Consider the following 16550-nt stretch of genomic DNA (forward strand, 5'->3'; position numbering starts at 1 on the left):
CAATATTTCCCTGGACGCAGCCTGCCTCCGCAGCTGGTGCGCCAGCATGCGGCTCGCCTTCTCCCCATACTCGTACTGCACCCCCCTTGCCCTACGCAGTTGCCCTACCGCCCCCACGTTGTCAGCCTATCATATTGCCCCTGCATCTTTTTCCTCCTCGCCAATCCCTCCACAGTGGGCACCCTCAAATATTCCCTGTCCACTTTCACTATCTCGCTCACTAGACGGTCTAGTTCCGCTCTCCTTTCCTTATTCGCACGAACCGTAAATGAGATAATTTCTCCCCGGCCCACCGAAATTAAATGAAAATCGCTTATTGTCACAAGTAGGCTTCAAATGAAGTTACTGTGAAAAGCCCCTAGTCGCCACATTCTGGCGCCTGTTTGGGGAGGCTGTTACGGGAATCGAACCGTGCTGCTGGCCTGCTTTGGTCTGCTTTCAAAGCCAGCGATTTAGCCCTGTGCTAAACAGCCCCACTGCCTTCAGTGCTTCCCAAAAAATGCCCGCCGACACCTCCCCATTCTGATTGAACTCCACATAATCCCTAATCGCCAACCGCACCTTATCACAAAAACCTCCATCCACCAGCAACCCCGAGTGAAACCTCCACCCCGGCCTCTGCTCTCGTCCCGTACTGAACCGAATATCCAGCCAGTGGGGTGCATGGTCCGAGATAACTATCCCCGCAGACTCTGCCCCCTCCACCCCAACCAAAATCTCCCGACTCACTACAAAGTAATCAATCCTCGAATACACCTTATAGACGTGTGAAAAGAAGGAATACTCCCTTCCCCCTGGGTTCCGAAAACGCCATGGATCCACCATACCCATCCTCTCCATAAACCCCCCCCCCCCCCAGCTCCCTCGCCATTCGTACCCTACCCATCGACCTGGGGCTCGATCTATCCACCCTTGGCTCCAGGACACAGTTAAAATCTCCTCCCATGATCAACTGGTGTGTGGCTAAATCCGGGATCGCTGCCAGCAACCCCCTCATAAAACCCACACCATCCCAATTTGGGGAATACACATTTACCCACACTACCGGTGCCCCTTCCAGTACCCCACTCACAATCACATATCTCCTACCTGGATCCCTCACCTCCTTCGCACTCACGAATCCCATTTTTTTGCTCATTAAAATCGCCATACCCCTCGATTCTGAATCAAACCCAGAGTGAAAAACCTGCCCAACCCACCCCTTAACCTAACCTGGTCCTTCACACGGAGGTGTGTCTCCTGCAAAAAGACAACCCCCGCTTTCAAGCTCCTGAGGTGCGCGAACACCCGCAACTTTTTAACCGGCCCATTCAGTCCCCGGACGTTCCACGTTACCAACCTTACCAGAGGCTTGCGCCTCCAATCCCTTCTACTGTCCGTCATCTTCCCCACTTAACTCCTGCCCCTTTAATTCCACTCTGTGCCTAGCTCATCCCAGATGGCCCCTTTCTTCACCCTTGACCAGGTCATCACTCACCCCCTGCCGCGTCATAGAAACCCAACCCCGGTTTTCCTCCTCTTCCCCCTTCCCCACCCCCCCTCCACTTCCCCTTCCCCTGGCCACCGCTCTTGGCCTTCTCCCCCACCACCTCACTTCCGTTCACCAGCATAACCTGCTTGCGCGGCTGCCCCTGCCCAAAGGCACATCTTAATGACCTCCCCCCCCACCCCCCCCACACTCCTCAGCTCAAAGCAGGCCTTACCCTTCCCCCCGGCCACCCCTCTTGGCCTTCTCCCCCACCACCTCACTTCTGTTCACCAGCATAAGCTGCTAGCGCGGCTGCCCTGCCCAAAGGCACATCTTAATGACCTCCCCCTCCCTTTCCTCAGCTCCAAGAAGATGGCCTCCTGCTGGCCTTACCCTCCCCCAAACAAGGACTTCTCCTGAACTCAGGTAGCCTTCTCCGAAAGCAAACAAACGGATGTTAAACACAAACAGTCCCATAAAACAGGAGGGGGGATGGGAACATCCATCCCCACATAAACTTTTCACCCCTACAACTCCTTACAATCTCAACATTGAACAGAAACCCCCCCCCACAAAAAAAAGGCGAAAATCCCCCAATCCCTACACCCACTTCAAACATGTTCCCGACCATTACATAGTGCCAGCACCCCGGTTCCCAAGCATTGTCCACTCACTTCTCCCCCAGTTTATGCTCCTTAATGAAGTCTTCGGCTGCTTCTGGGGTCTCGAAATAATACTCCCGGCCTCCGAACGTCACCCATAATTTCGCCGGGTAGCGCACCCCAAACCTGATCTGCCGCCGGTACAGCCCCGCCTTGGCCTTGTTGAAACCTGCCCGCCGTTTTGCCAACTCTGCTCCGATGTCCTGATCAATCCGGACGTTATTTCCCTCCAAGTCGCAGCTACACTTCTCCCTGGCCCACCGTAGAATTTTCTCTTTCTCCACAAATTTATGGAGTCTCACGATCACCGCCCGCGGCGGCTCCCCAGCTCGAGGCTTCTGCCTCAGAGACCTATGCCTCTGTCCACTTCAGGTGCCTTATCTAGCACCCCTTCTGCCACCAGCCCCGCCAGTATCTTCGGGATGTACCTCGTGGTACTCACACCTTCCACTCCTTCAGGCAGGTTCGGTCTTCTCGAGGTATTCTCCTGCTCCTCAACCTTTGCCCTCAACGTTTTACAAATGTCTCCTCGGAGCCCCACCTCCGCCTCCAGAGCCACCACACGATCGCTGTGGTCCGAGGTCACTCCTTCAATCTCCCGAATCTGCGACCCCTGCACCTCCAAACACCTCTCCATCCGCTCCAAAGTACCCTTCAGCGGTGCCACAGCTTCTGCAATGGCCTTTGCATGATCCTCACACATTTCTTTCCTTTGCTTATGGAATTCCTCCTTGATAAAAGTCATCAGTTCCTGTATCTGGGGCCTTACCGCTTACCCCTCCCCTGCCTGCATGCTGGAAGAGACTGTCTGTGAAGCACAAGACTGTTTCAACTTTCCAGCCAAATCTCTCACTGTTTTCTGCCGGGTCTGGCGATCAGAAGACATACCATTCCAGGGGTAAACTACTCCTCTAACATTCACCTACGCCTTTTCATCAACATTCCACCCGGATCTGCGTGAAAAGAGCTCTTTTCTGTGACTTTAAGCAGGAACAGCCCTTTATGTGACCACTCACTCCATGGTCACAACCGGAAGTCTCAAATGTCCAGTCAAATGAGCTAAATTGGCCCCTATAATATCCACAGTGATTGCTGTTCCTTGTAATATCCACAGGGTTTGCTGTTTCCTATAATGCCTACAGGGATTGCTGTACCCCTTAATATCACAGTGATTGTTGTTCCCTGTAATATTCACAGGGATTGCTGTTCCCTATAACATCCAAAGGGTTTGCTCTTCCCTGTAACATCCGTAGGGATTGCTCTTCCCTGTAACATCCACAGGGATTGCTGTTCCCTGGAATACCCATAGGGATCGCTCTTCTCTGTAATTGACACAGCTGTTGTACTTCTCTAATGTGTACAGGGGCTGCTAATGTTCCCCGTAATGTACACACGGGTGGCAGTTCCCTTAAAGGTACACCAAAATTTGCATTCTCATTAAAATACACAGTAAGATAAATAGGGGCTGTGATTCTGCGTATGATACACACTGGCTGTGGTTCTCCATAATATACACATGGGTTGTGGTTCTGTAATATACACAGCGGCTGTGATTCTCTATAATATACACAGCGGCTGTGATTCTCTACAATTTACACAGGGGCTGTAATGTACACAAGGGGTTTGATTCTCTATAATGTACTACTTCTTGGGCAGTCCCTTAGCCTCGAGGATGACTTGCTTCTGCTCCATGAAGGTGGGTTCTGCAGTGACTGAATAATCCAATCCTGGATCCATAGTCTCTGCCACAGATTTGGTGCTTGATGAGGTGGGTGGGTCGGACGCTCTGGATTCTGCGCTCTCCTTCTGCTGTTTACTCTTGGCCTCCATGTACTCCTCCCTATGACGCTCGAGGTGATTGGCACCTTCAAGGGTGCTCTTTCTCCAGCTTGTGCGTTCTAAGGCAAGCAATTCTGAAGTGTCGGTGGGGATATTGCATTTATTTAGGGAAGGTTTCAGAGTGTCCTTGTAGCATTTCCTCTGCCCTCCTCGTGATCGCTTGCCATTGCTGAGTACCGAGTTTAGCACTTGTTTTGGGAGTCTTGTGTTGGACATGCGGGCAATGTGGCCCGCCCATCACAGCTAGTTGAACATGATCAGTGCCTCAATATTGGCCTGGGAGTGGACGCTCACGTTGGTACACCCATCCTGCCAGTGGATTTGCAGGATTTTGCAGAGGCAATGTTGGTGATTTCTCTCCAAGATTTGAGATGTCTGCTGTATATTGTCTATGTTTCTGATGCGTACAGGAGGGCGGGGACCACGGCTACCCTGCAGACCATAAGCATGGTGCTGGTTTGAGGTCCCGGTCGTGGAGTATTCGTTCCTCAGGCATCCAAAGATTGCACTGGTGCATTGGAGTCGATGTTGGAAAAGATTCACATTGTCCAAAGACTCACCATGGATCTTGATTTTTGGGGGGCAGTTTTGTGTGACAGGAGAGGACTGGTAGAGTACCTTTGTTTTCTGGATGTTTAGTCTGAGGCCCATTCTCTCATATGCCTCGATGAATGCACCAACGATGGTTTGTAGCTCGGCCTCTGAATGTGCACACAGACAAATATCGTTTGTGTACTGCAGCTCGATGACAGAGGTTGGAGTGATCTTGGTTCTGATCTGGAGGCGTTCGAGGTTGAACAGTTTCCCGCTTGTCCAGCAGGTTAGCTCCACTCCTCCAGGGAGCTTCAGGATGACGGGAGCTTCAGGATGACGGGGTGAAGTGTTGCTGCAAGGAAGATGGAGAAAAGCGTTGGTGCGATGACGCGGCCCTGTCTGACTCCAGTTTTCACACGTATTGGGTCTGTGGTGGTTCCATTGGTGAAGATCACGGCTTGAATTTGAGGAGGATGCTCCACAGTCCCTCACGGTTGACCGAGTCAAAAGCCTTGTGAGATCAAAGAAGGCCATGTACTGAGGTTGATGCTGCTCCCTGCACTTTTCCTGGATTTGTTGCGAACTGAAGATCATGTCCATTAAGCCTCTTGATGGGCAGAAGCCGCACTGAGACTCTGAGGAGCTCTGGAGGCGGTTGAAGCGTATTCTTGCGATAACCTTTCCCGTGGCAAAGAGTAGGAAAAGTCATCTGTAATTTCTTTCTTTTTAAAAAAATTTAGAGTACCCAATTCATTTTTTTCCAATCAAGGGCCAATTTAGCATGGCCAATCCACCTACCCTGCACATCTTTTGGGTTGTGGGGGTGAAACCCAAATACAGGGAGAATGTGCAAACTCCACACGGACAGCGACAGTGACCCAGAGCCGGGATCGAACCTGGGACCTCGGCGCCGTGAGGCCGCAGTGCTAACCCACTGCGCCACCGTGCTGTCCTCTTCATCTGTAATTTCTGCAGTCGGACCTGTCTCCTTACTTGAGGATGGTCACAATTAAGGTATCTCTGAGAATCCGGCGTACTCTCTTCCTTCCAGACAAGGGTGATGAGGGTGTAGATTCTTGTCAAGAGTGCATCTCCGTCGCATTTTAATACTTCTGTGCCGATTCCATCTGCGCCAGAGGCGTTGTTGTTCTTCAGCTGTCAGATGCCTTTTTGACCTCACGGCTAGCTGGGTTGCGCTGAGATGATGGCAGGTAGTGTGTGGCAGGTATGGTGTCGAGGATGCTTGTGTTGAAGGCTGTGTCTTGGTTGAGGAGGTCCTCATAGTGCTCTCTCCATCGGGCGTTGATTGCCTCTCTGCCTTTGAGTGCCTCTCCGTTTTTGGCTCTCAGTGGGGTGGGCCCCAGGGTACTCGGAATGTAGGTGGTTTTGACTGTGCCAAAGAAGCCGCCCACGTCGTGGTTGTCGGTGTGTTGCTGAGTCCCCTGCGGTTTCCCACCCACCATCTTTTCTTTAGGTCGCAGGTTCTTTGTTGCACCTCGGCCTTCAGTTGCCTGTAGGCTTGTGTCCAATCACTCAAGTTTTGGTGAAGCTTCCAGTTCAAGAACGCCTTGCGCTTGCGGTCAAGGAGATCTTGGATCTCCTGATCGTTCTCATCGAACCAGTCTTGGTGCTTCCTGGTCGAGAGCCTGAGCATCTCTTTGCATAGTGTTGACTATGGTGGCTTTTAATGCAGACCAGGAGCTGTGGACATTCTGTGGCTCTGGTTCGTTGTTTGTCACCAGGTTAACTGTGAGGCGCCAGCTGAGTAGCTCTTTCTTCTCGGGGTCTTTGAGTCCAGGAACAATGAATCTCCTGCAGCAGAGTTTCTTCTGCCTGTGTCGGTTTGGGGCCAGGGTGATGGAGATGGTAGAGCGGATTAGTCCGTGGTCAGTTCAGCAGTTGTCGGTTCTAGTCATAGCCCGGGTGATGTGGACACCTTTGCATTCCCTTTCCCTGATAATGATATAGTCTATTTGGTGCCAGTGCTTGAAACGGGGTGTTACCATGAGTTCTTCTGTTTGTCCCTCTGACAGAACAGGGTGTTTGGGATGACCAGGTCATGTTCTAAACATTTTGTCAGGATGAGGACTCTGTTGGCATTTGTTTTCCTTATGCCTTCCCTGCCTAACACGCCTTTCCAAAGGTTTGCATCCTTCCCGACTTGTCATTGAAGTCGCCAAGGAGAATCACCTTATCTCCCTTTGGGATGTGGCAATTGGTCGAGGCTGGAGTAGAATGCCTCTTTTGTCTCGTCTGTTGCATCTAAGGTTGGGACATAAGTACGACGGCTGTGATGTGCTGTTTCTGGGCCACTGAGCCGTAGGGTCATCAGTCTTTCGCTCACCCCCGCAGGGGGGTTCATTTAGACAACCGACCAACTCAGTTTTTACGGCGAAGCCGACCCTGTAGAGACGCCGTTGTTCTTCTGGTTTTCTTTTCCAGAAGAAGATATATCCACCACCTTGTTCTTCAAGCTGGCCGTCTCCTGCCAGTTGTGTCTCGCTCAGGGCAACAATATCAGTGTTGTGGCATTGGAGTTCCCGGGCTATGATGATGGTGCAACGTTCAGGTCTGGTGGTTTTGGGGTTGTCCATAAGGATCCTGACGTTCCAGGTCCCAAAATTAATTTGGGTGAGGGGTGGGGTTGAGGTGGAAGATGCCTGTGCGTGGATTTGTTAAAATGATAATAGATTGAAGGTATATCCAGAAAATACAAAAATAGGAACAGTCAAAAACAAAACAATAATGAACGAGCCATTAATGCAGTAACAGTGCAGAAAACACTAGTAATATAACACAGCAGGAACCCCCCCCATATATACAAATACATCCGCCACACCCCCAAAGAATCTTTCAACCAAAATAAAAGACCCCCATCCCTTAATAACCAATAGTTGCTGTACCCCGCCACCCTCCCCCACCTTCCACCCCAAACCCCCCACTGACGTTCTAATACTTCTTGAAAAAGTCGATGAACAGCTTCCACCTCATGGCGAATCCCTTATCCATTCCTCTAATGGCGAACTTAATTCTCTCCAAATGAAGAAACTCACCACGGTCCTGCACCCAAGAACACCCAATACTTGGTGTATCTGAGGACCGCCAGTTTAGCAAAATCCATTTGTAATTTTCACAGTTTAACAATTTAACATTTCTTAACAACCGCGCGGGCCGACATACGCAACATTAAAATAACATACCCTACAACCCCCATCTCCTCATTACCCGTATATTAAGTTCCCTGTCCTTGTCTTACATTACCATGCCTCCCATTCTCTCCCCCCCCCCCCCCCCCCCCCCCCCCCCACTTGCTGCTGATGTTCACTTTTCCTTGAAGTAGTCATTGACCGGCTGCCATCTCTGGACGAACCCCTGAGTTGATCCTCTCAAGGCGAACTTAATCTTTTCCAGCCTGAGAAACCCTGCCATGTCGCTGACCCACACTCCTGACTTTGGAGGCTCCGAATCCCTTCATCCCAGCAAAATCCATCTCCGGGCCACCAGGGAGAAGAAGGCCAGGACATGGGCCTCCCTCCCCCCTGGGCCCCCGGATCTTGCGATACCCAAATATTGCCATTTCCGGACTAGGAGTCACCCTCCCTTCCAGGACCTCTGACATGACGTCCGCAAATCCCTGCCAGAATCCCCTCAACTTCGGACAAGCCCAGAACATATATACATGATCCGCAAGGCTTCCCCCAGAGCGTCCGCACCTATCCTCCACTTCCTCAAAAAACCTACTCAACCGGGCCATAGTCATATGAGCCCTATGAACCACCTTGAACAGGATCAGGCCGCCTCCACTCGCTCCCACACTGACCCCTCCCCCACTACCCACTTCCTAACCTTCGATATGTTGGCCGCCCAGTGGTAGTTAATAAAACTCGGGAGGGCCAACCCGCCCTCCACACGACCCCGTTCCAGAAGTGCCGCCTTCATCCTCGGGGTTTTACCAGCCCACAAAAAACCCGAGATCTCCTCATTCATTTTCCTAAAAAAGGCCTTCGGGACTATAATCGGGAGACATTGAAAAAAGAACAGCAGCCTCGGGAAGACTGTCATCTTCACCGTCTGCACCCTTCCCGCCAGTGTCAGCGGGAGCATGCCCCACCTGCGGAAATCCCTCTTCATCTGATCGACCGCTCTACCCGAATTTAACTTGTGGAGCTGCCCCCAATCCTTAGCCACCTGAATCCCCAGATAGCTGAAACGCCTCCCACCACTTTAAAAGGTAATCTTCTTTCCTGCCCCCGTGCCTGAATCGCAAACACCTCACTCTTTCCCATATTTAGCTTGTAATCTGAAAACCGCCCAAATTCTTCCAGTGCCTCCATAATTCCAGCCATCCCCCCCAATGGGTCTCTGATATAAAGGAGTAAATCATTCGTGTAGAGAGAGACCCTGTCCTCCACCCCCTCCTCTCACTATCCCCCGCCAGACATTTGATGATCTAAGGGCCAATGCCAAGGGCTCTATGGCCAGGGCAAACAGCAGTGGGGAGAGCGGACATCCTTGTCTTGTCCCGGGGCAGCACGGTGGTGCAGTGGGTTAGCACTGCTGCCTCACGGCGCTATGGTCCCAGGTTCGATCCCGGCTCTGGGTCACTGTCCATGTGGAGTTTGCACATTCTCCCCGTGTTGCGTGGGTTTTGCCCCCACAACCCAAGGATGTGCAGGGCAGGTGGATTGGCCACACTAAATTGCCCTTTAATTGGAAAAAATGAATTGGGGATTCCCCCTACAAAGACTAAAATATTCTGACCGGACCCGGTTGGTTCTTACATTCGCCACCAGAGCCTGGTATAGCAACCGGACCCAATCCACAAATCCCTGCCCAACTCAAAGCTGCCTAGAATATACCATAGGCACTTCCACTCCACCCGGTCAAAGGCCTTTTCTGCATCCATGGCTACTACCACCTCCACCTCGCCCTCCTCTGCTGGCATCATTATAACATTTAAGAGCCGTCTAATGTTGGACATCAGTTGCCTATCCTTCACAAATCCCGTCTGATCATCCCGATTTCCTCCAGGACACAGTCCTCTATACGTGTGGCCAAGATCTTTGCCAGCAATTTAGCGTCTACGTTCAAAAGGGAGATTGGCCTGTATAATCCACACCTCTCTGGGTCCTTATCCCGCTTCAAAATGAGAGAGAATGATGCTTGTGATAACATTGGGGGAGCACTCCCAACTCCTTTAACTCATTAAAAGCCTTAACCAGGAGCGGCCCCAGTAACCCAGAAAACTTTTTGTAGAACTCCACCGGGTGTCCATCAGGTCCCGGGGCCTTAGCCGATTGCATCACCCCCAATCCATCTATCACCTCCCAGAGCCCAATTTGGACCCCCAGACCTTCCACCAGCTCCACACTTACCTTCGGGAACTTTAGCCCCCCCCCAGAAATTGCTTCATACCCTCCTCCCCGGCTGGGGGTTCCAATTTATAAAGTCAACTACAGAATTCACGAAACACATCATTTACCGCCCCCGAGTCCACCGCTCGGGGTATATTGTTTTTTTAATAAATGTTTTATTAAAGTTTTTCCAATGAGGGTTTTTACATAACATAAATAGCAATACAAATTGTAATAGAAAATAACAATAAACATAACCCAAAGCTTACAATGAAACTACTTATACAACAGGAAAAAAAATTAAATATTTTTAACAGAACAAGGTGGGTTTTGCCTTCATGCCCATCTCACATTATATCAACAGTCTCCCCCCCCCCCCCCCCCCAGTTGCTGCTGCTGGCACTTACTGCTCCCCTAGAAAGTTAAGGAAAGGTTGCCACCGCCAGAAGAGCCCCCTCAAGGACCCTCTCAAGGCGAACTTTATTCGCTCCAGTCCGAGGAACCCCGCCATATCGCTAACCCAGGTCTCCACACTCGGGGGTTTCGAGTCCCTCCACATTAACAGAATCCTTCTCCGGGCTACCAGGGAGGCAAAGGCCAGTACCTCGGCCTCTTTCGCTTCCTGCACTCCCGGCTCCTCCGACACCCCAAATATCGCAACCGCTGGACTTGCCTTCACCCGAGCGTCCAAAACCCTAGACATCACCCTTGCAAACCCCTGCCAGAATCCTTTAAGAGCCAGGCATGCCCAAAACATATGGGCATGATTCGCCGGACACCGCGCACACCTCGGGCACCTGTCCACCCCCCCCCCCCCCACCCCCAAAAAACCTACTCATTCTTGCCGCCGTTATATGCGCCCAATGAACCACCTTAAACTGGATTAATCCGAGCCTGGCACATGATGAGGAGGAGTTCACCCTGCCCAGGGCATCGGCCCACAGGCCCTCATCCAGCTCCTCGCCCAGCTCCTCCTCCCACTTATCCTTCAACTCCCCCACTGAGGCTTCCAATACCTGCTGCAGCTCCTGATATATGTCCAACACCTTCCCCTCCCCTACCCAGACACCATCCTATCCTGGATCCTACGTGGGGGCAACCGCGGAAATGTCCCCACCTGCTTTCTAAGGAAGTCCCGAACCTGAAGGTACCTGAACGCATTCCCCGGGGGCAGGCCGAACCTCTCCTCCAGCGCTTGCATGCTGGGGAAAACCCTATAAACAGGTCCCCCATCCTCCTAATATCTGCCCTGTACCAGCCTTGGTACCCCCCATCCAACCTACCTGGAGCAAATCTGTGGTTATTCCGCATCAGGGTCCACACCGAGGCCCCCTCCTCTCCCCTGTGTCTCCTCCACTGCCCCCAGATCCTCAGTGCCCCCGTCACCACCGTGGTGTATCGCGCCGGCAAGAACGCAGCAGAGCCCTAACAAATGCCGCTAGACTGGTGCCTCTACATGACGCCGCCTCCAACCTTGACTCGCGGCGTTTTATTCGCCCACACAAATCCCGTAACAATCCTATTCACCCGCTTAAAGAAGGACTTGGGGATGAAAATGGGGAGGCACTGAAATACAAAGAGGAACCTGGGGAGAACCGTCATCTTCACAGTCTGCACCCATCCCGCTAAGGAAAGCAGGAGCATATCCCACCTTTTAAACTCTCCCTCCATCTGCTCCACTAGCCGGGTTAAGTTGAGCCTGTGCAGGGCATCCCAGTTCCTGGCCACTTGTATCCCCAAGTACTGAAAGCTCCTCTCCACTATCCTGAGCGGGAGCTCCCTCAGTCTCTCCTCCTGGCCCCTACCGTGGACCACGAACAGCTCACTCTTCCCCACGTTCAACTTATGCCCCGAGAGCCTCCCGAAGTCCCCCAGGATCCGCATGACCTCCCCCATCCCCTCCAGCGTGTCCGAAATATACAACAGCAGGTCATCTGCATCGAGGGAGACCCGGTGCTCCTCCCCTCCGCGCAGCAGCCCCCTCCAATCCCCCGAAGCCCTGAGTGCAATGGCCAACGGCTCATTGCCAGGGCAAACAGCAACGGGGACAGGGGACATCCCTGTCTCGTCCCCCGGTGCAGCCTGAAATATTCTGACCTTAGCCGGTTTGTGGACACACTCGCTACAGGGGCCTGATACAGCAGCTTGACCCACCCTATAAACCCTCCCCAAATCCAAACCTGCCTAGCGCCTCCTACAGATACTCCCAACCCTGTCAAAGGCCTTCTCCGCGTCCATCGCAGCCCCCCCCCGCCACCCCCTCCCAGGGCATCATGATAATATTCAGGAGCCTCCTCACGTTCGTGTTCAGCTGCCTGCCCTTAACAAAACCCTCTGGTCCTCCCCAATCACTCCCGGGACACAGTCCTCTATTCTGGTGGCCAGAATTTTTGCCAACAGCTTGGCATCCACATTCAGGAGCAATATCGGCCTGTGGGACTTACACTGAAGCGGATCCTTCTCCTTCTTCAGGATAAGCGAGATCAATGCCTGCGACATTGTCGGAGGGAGGGTCCCTTTCTCCTTTGCCTCATTGAAGGTTCTCATCAGGAATGTTGCCTTCCCTATCCCGCACTCCCCCAATCTCTCTGGCCGCCTCCCTCCTGCGCAGCTGGTGTGCCAGCATCCTACTCGCCTTCTCCCCATACTCATAAACTGCCCCATTCGCTTTCCTCAGCTGCGCCTCCACCTTCCCCGTGGACAGCAAGTCAAACTCCGCCTGTAATTTCCGGCGCTCATTCAACAGCCCCCCCTCTGGGGCCTCCGCGTACCTCCTATCTACCCTGAGTACCTCTCCCACCAATCTCTCCCTCCGCCCTCTCCTTCTTCTCCCTGTGGGACCTAATGGAGATTAACTGTCCCCTAATGACCGCCTTCAGAGTCTCCCAAACCACTGCCACCATCACCTCTCCTGTGTCATTCGCTCCCACATAGTTCTCAATACTCCTCCTTATCCGCCCGCACAACTGGGAGGTGTCGTTCACGTGACCTAGCAGGTCATGGCCGCTGCCAGAAGTCCGCTCGGGGTATATTTTGATTATAATTCCCTCCCACAAGCTCGTTTTCACCTGCCTAATCCATCTCAGAATTCTTCTTTGTCCAGGAAACAGTGCAGTCGCATCACCATCGCCCTTGGCTGCTCGCCCGCCTTCAGCTTTTTAGCGCTCTGTGTGCGTTCTCAATCTTGAGGGGATGGCTGTAAACTTTCTCACCTACCAGCTTCTGCATCACCTGAGTGACGTACTCTGGACATTGCGAGCCCTCCAACCCCTCCGGCAGACCCACTATTTGGATATTTTTTTGACACTTGCGATTCTCCAACTCGTCAATCTTGTCACGTACTTTTTTGTAGCTAGATAGAGGTCTACAAGGTTATGAGGGGCTTGGATTGAGTGGATGGACAGGCACTCTTTCCCAGGGTGGAGGGGTCAGTCACCAGGGGGCATAGGTTGAAGGTCCGTGGGGCAAAGTATGGAGAAGATGTGCGAGGCAGGTTTTTTCCGCAGAGGGTTGTGAGTGCCCAGAAAACGTTGCCAGGGGAGGTTGTGGAAGCAGATACATTAACAGCATTCAAAAGGCAATTTGACAAACACATGGATAGGATGGGTAAAGAGGGATACGTCACAAGCAATTGCTGAGGGTTTTGGCAAAGATTGGTATCATGACCAGTACAGACTTGGAGGGCCGAAGGGCCTGTTCCTGTGCTGTATTGTTCTTTGTTCTATCAGCCACCGAGGAAAGCTCTGCTTCCATCGAGGCCAGCCGGTCCTCCTGGTCGGCGACGGGCACCTCCATTTTCTGTACCGATGCACCCTGAGCCTCTAGTCAAAGAACAAAGAAAATTACAGCACAGGAACAGGCCCTTCATTCCTGTATGCCTACACAAACTCTCTCCACCGCCGCCTTAATCGGATCAGTGGCCCTCACCAGATCTCCAGAGGTTTCCAACTCTGTTTTTGAATTGAGCTGTTAAAAAGTCCACCGACTGAGCTGTGGGCCATTGGTCCCGAAGTGCCGGCTCCGGGCCCGTCGCCATCACGTCTTCAATTGCGCTTTCCACTGTCTCACGGTCTGCTTGCAGCCGCTTTTTGTTCCATTACTTTTGGCTGCGTGCATGTCGTACCTCCCTCAGAGGATTGCCGCGCCATTGGAATCAAGAGCCGAGACCTCAGGACTGTGCTCAAAGGTCCGATCGGGAGCCACCAAGTACATGGCCATCTATTGCATGGCCACCACCGGAGGTCCATGCGTGGATCCTTTTAACGTGGGGTGGTCGTTGCACACCAACCACCACACGGTCTCAGCGGAGCGAGGTCTTGGCCCAGTGGCAGGGAGATCCGAGACAACTGGGGACCAGGCTTTTCTGTAGGTCGGGGACTAACACACACTCATCATCCTCCGCTCATCTGCCGCTCATCCGTTCAAAGGCAAACCAGAAGAAGAATGCCATCTCTACGAGGTCTGCTTTGCTGTAAAAAACGAATTGGTCGGATGTCTCAACGAACCCCACTGCAAGGTGAGCGAACGACTCATGACCCTGCGCTCACTCTGGCCCAGAAACAGCACATCACAGCCGTCATGTCTACGCCCCAACCTTAGATGCAACAGACGATACAAAAGAGGCATTCTACTTCAGCCTTGACCAATCGCTGACCTGCATCCCAAAGGGAGATAAACTGATTCTCCTCGCCGACTTCAATGACATCACGCTCATCACTATGATGTACACAAGGGCTGTGATTCTCTGTAATATACACAGGGAATTGTGTGCCTTGTAACATGCACAGGCATTGCTAGTTCCACTAACATGCGCTGGGTTATCGAAGTATAGAATAGGCATAGATATATTCTGTGAAAGTAGAATTGGTCACAGATTGTTACATTATAAACGCCAGCAGTCAAGCGAGAGGGGAGTGGTAAGTGCAAATCTATAAAAGATACTTGAGGATATAAAAGTTGCTTTTAAACATTAATGGCAAGTGGGTATATGTCCCTGTATGGAGTTTGTTGTGATTTTTAACATGCTGCATAATTTATGTTCATCATAGACACAATGGTTAGCACTGCCGCCTCACAGCACCAGGGACCCAGGTTCAATTCCGGCCTTGGGTGACTGTGAAGTTTGTACGTTCTCCCATATCTGTGTGCGTTTCCTCCTGGTGCTCCGGTTTCCTCCCACAGTCCAAAGAAGTGCAGGTTAGGTGGAATGGCCATGATAAATTGTCCCTTAGTGTCCTGGGATTGTGCAGGTTAGGTATGGGGTTATACGGATAGGGTGGGGTGGACAAGGATAGAGTGCTCATTTGAAGGATCAGTGCAGACTTGATGGGCCGAATGGCCTCCTTGTACACTGTAGGGATTCTGGGAGAATACAAAGCTGATTAGTTTGGTGCTGGGATTTGAGTATGATTCATTTTAAAATCTGCTGTACTGTGTGCCTATTTAATGTGTGTATTGAGTTGATTTTTATGTTACTTCATTGTAGCTTCCAGTTCCATTCATGAACCCTCTACCACCTCAACGTCCCAGTCCTGTAAGGGGGATGGCAGTCGAATAAAGTCACGCGTCCCTCCAAACATGCCAAAGCTTTTCATCCCATCGTCTGTGGCAAAGTTTCCACCAGAAATAACTGTTACACCACCAACCCCCACCCTACTGTCACCAAAAGGTAGCGTGTCCGAGGAAACCAAGCAAAAACTGAAGGTAAGGAATCATCCATGGCTATTCCTTTTCCCTTGTGTTTATTTATGCAGTCATTTAGCTCCCACTTTGTGAACCGAGCCGTGGGAGTGTGTGTCCATGAGAGTGTGCTTCCATGTACATGTGGGTGGGTTTGTGTGCACATGCGCATGTGCATTTTCGGAAGATTGCAGTCAGCTCCCCAAAAATCTTCCAAGATTGCCAGCAACGTTTGATCATGTGGGCAGAGGTTAAAATATGGTTCCAGCTGTCTGGAAAGGTTAAAGGAGTGTTCAAACTTATGGAGGGGATTTTGGTAACCGTAAATCAGGAGGAAACTATTCCACTGCTTAGTGTCTCAGTGAATAGACGGCATTAATATTAGAACAACACTGAAGGAACAAGGTGATGCAAGATCAATAACCTCAGAAACTAGATTGGAGACAATTGAAGGCTTTAATATGCTAGATGTTTCCCCCAGCAGTGCAGGTACAGAAGAAAGCTGCTGGGGCGGCACAGGCTCTTATACTCCGCCTTGCAGGGCGGAGCTAACATACAAGCTTATCCAATGGGAACAAGTACATTCTCCACCAATGGTATTCCGGCATTACTAGGTACCGTAATCCTCAGACTACCACACAAGGCAGCAGTTCAGGGATTTGGGGGGGGGAGTGTGTGTGTTTGTGTGTGGGGGGAGGGATTACAATGGGGCCATCGGGCTAAATGGCCTCCTGTACATAAAATTCTGCCTTCAGCTGTGTTATGCTCAGCCCTGCACATGAAGTGGTGGAGTTTACCCTGTGCTATGTTTTGATCCAGAGTCCTCCTCCCATCTCCATGCCCAGTTCTTCCTCTCATCTTTCTCGTGTTTCGTCCAGTGGGGTCCTTAACGCTTTTTTTTTTTAAATAATATTTTATTGAAAATTTTTGGTCAACCAACACAGTACATTGTGCATCCTTTACACAACATTATAACAATACAGATAATAATGACCTTTTTTATTTAAACAAGAA

General features: G+C 51.4%; 1 protein-coding gene across 5 annotated transcripts in view; it reads left to right on the forward strand.

Moving 5' to 3' along the window:
• cabin1 (calcineurin binding protein 1) overlaps positions 1 to 16550 on the forward strand; it is an 807975-nt gene that overhangs the window by 778006 nt on the left and 13419 nt on the right. For all 5 annotated transcript variants that reach the window (XM_072499122.1, XM_072499139.1, XM_072499102.1 and 2 more), the window contains one exon: positions 15343 to 15560. In XM_072499122.1, coding sequence (XP_072355223.1) covers positions 15343 to 15560 — 218 coding nt within the window. The remainder of the gene's footprint in view (positions 1 to 15342; positions 15561 to 16550) is intronic.

The sequence above is a fragment of the Scyliorhinus torazame genome, chromosome 1, assembly GCF_047496885.1.
Source record: "Scyliorhinus torazame isolate Kashiwa2021f chromosome 1, sScyTor2.1, whole genome shotgun sequence".
Lineage (NCBI taxonomy): Eukaryota > Metazoa > Chordata > Chondrichthyes > Carcharhiniformes > Scyliorhinidae > Scyliorhinus > Scyliorhinus torazame.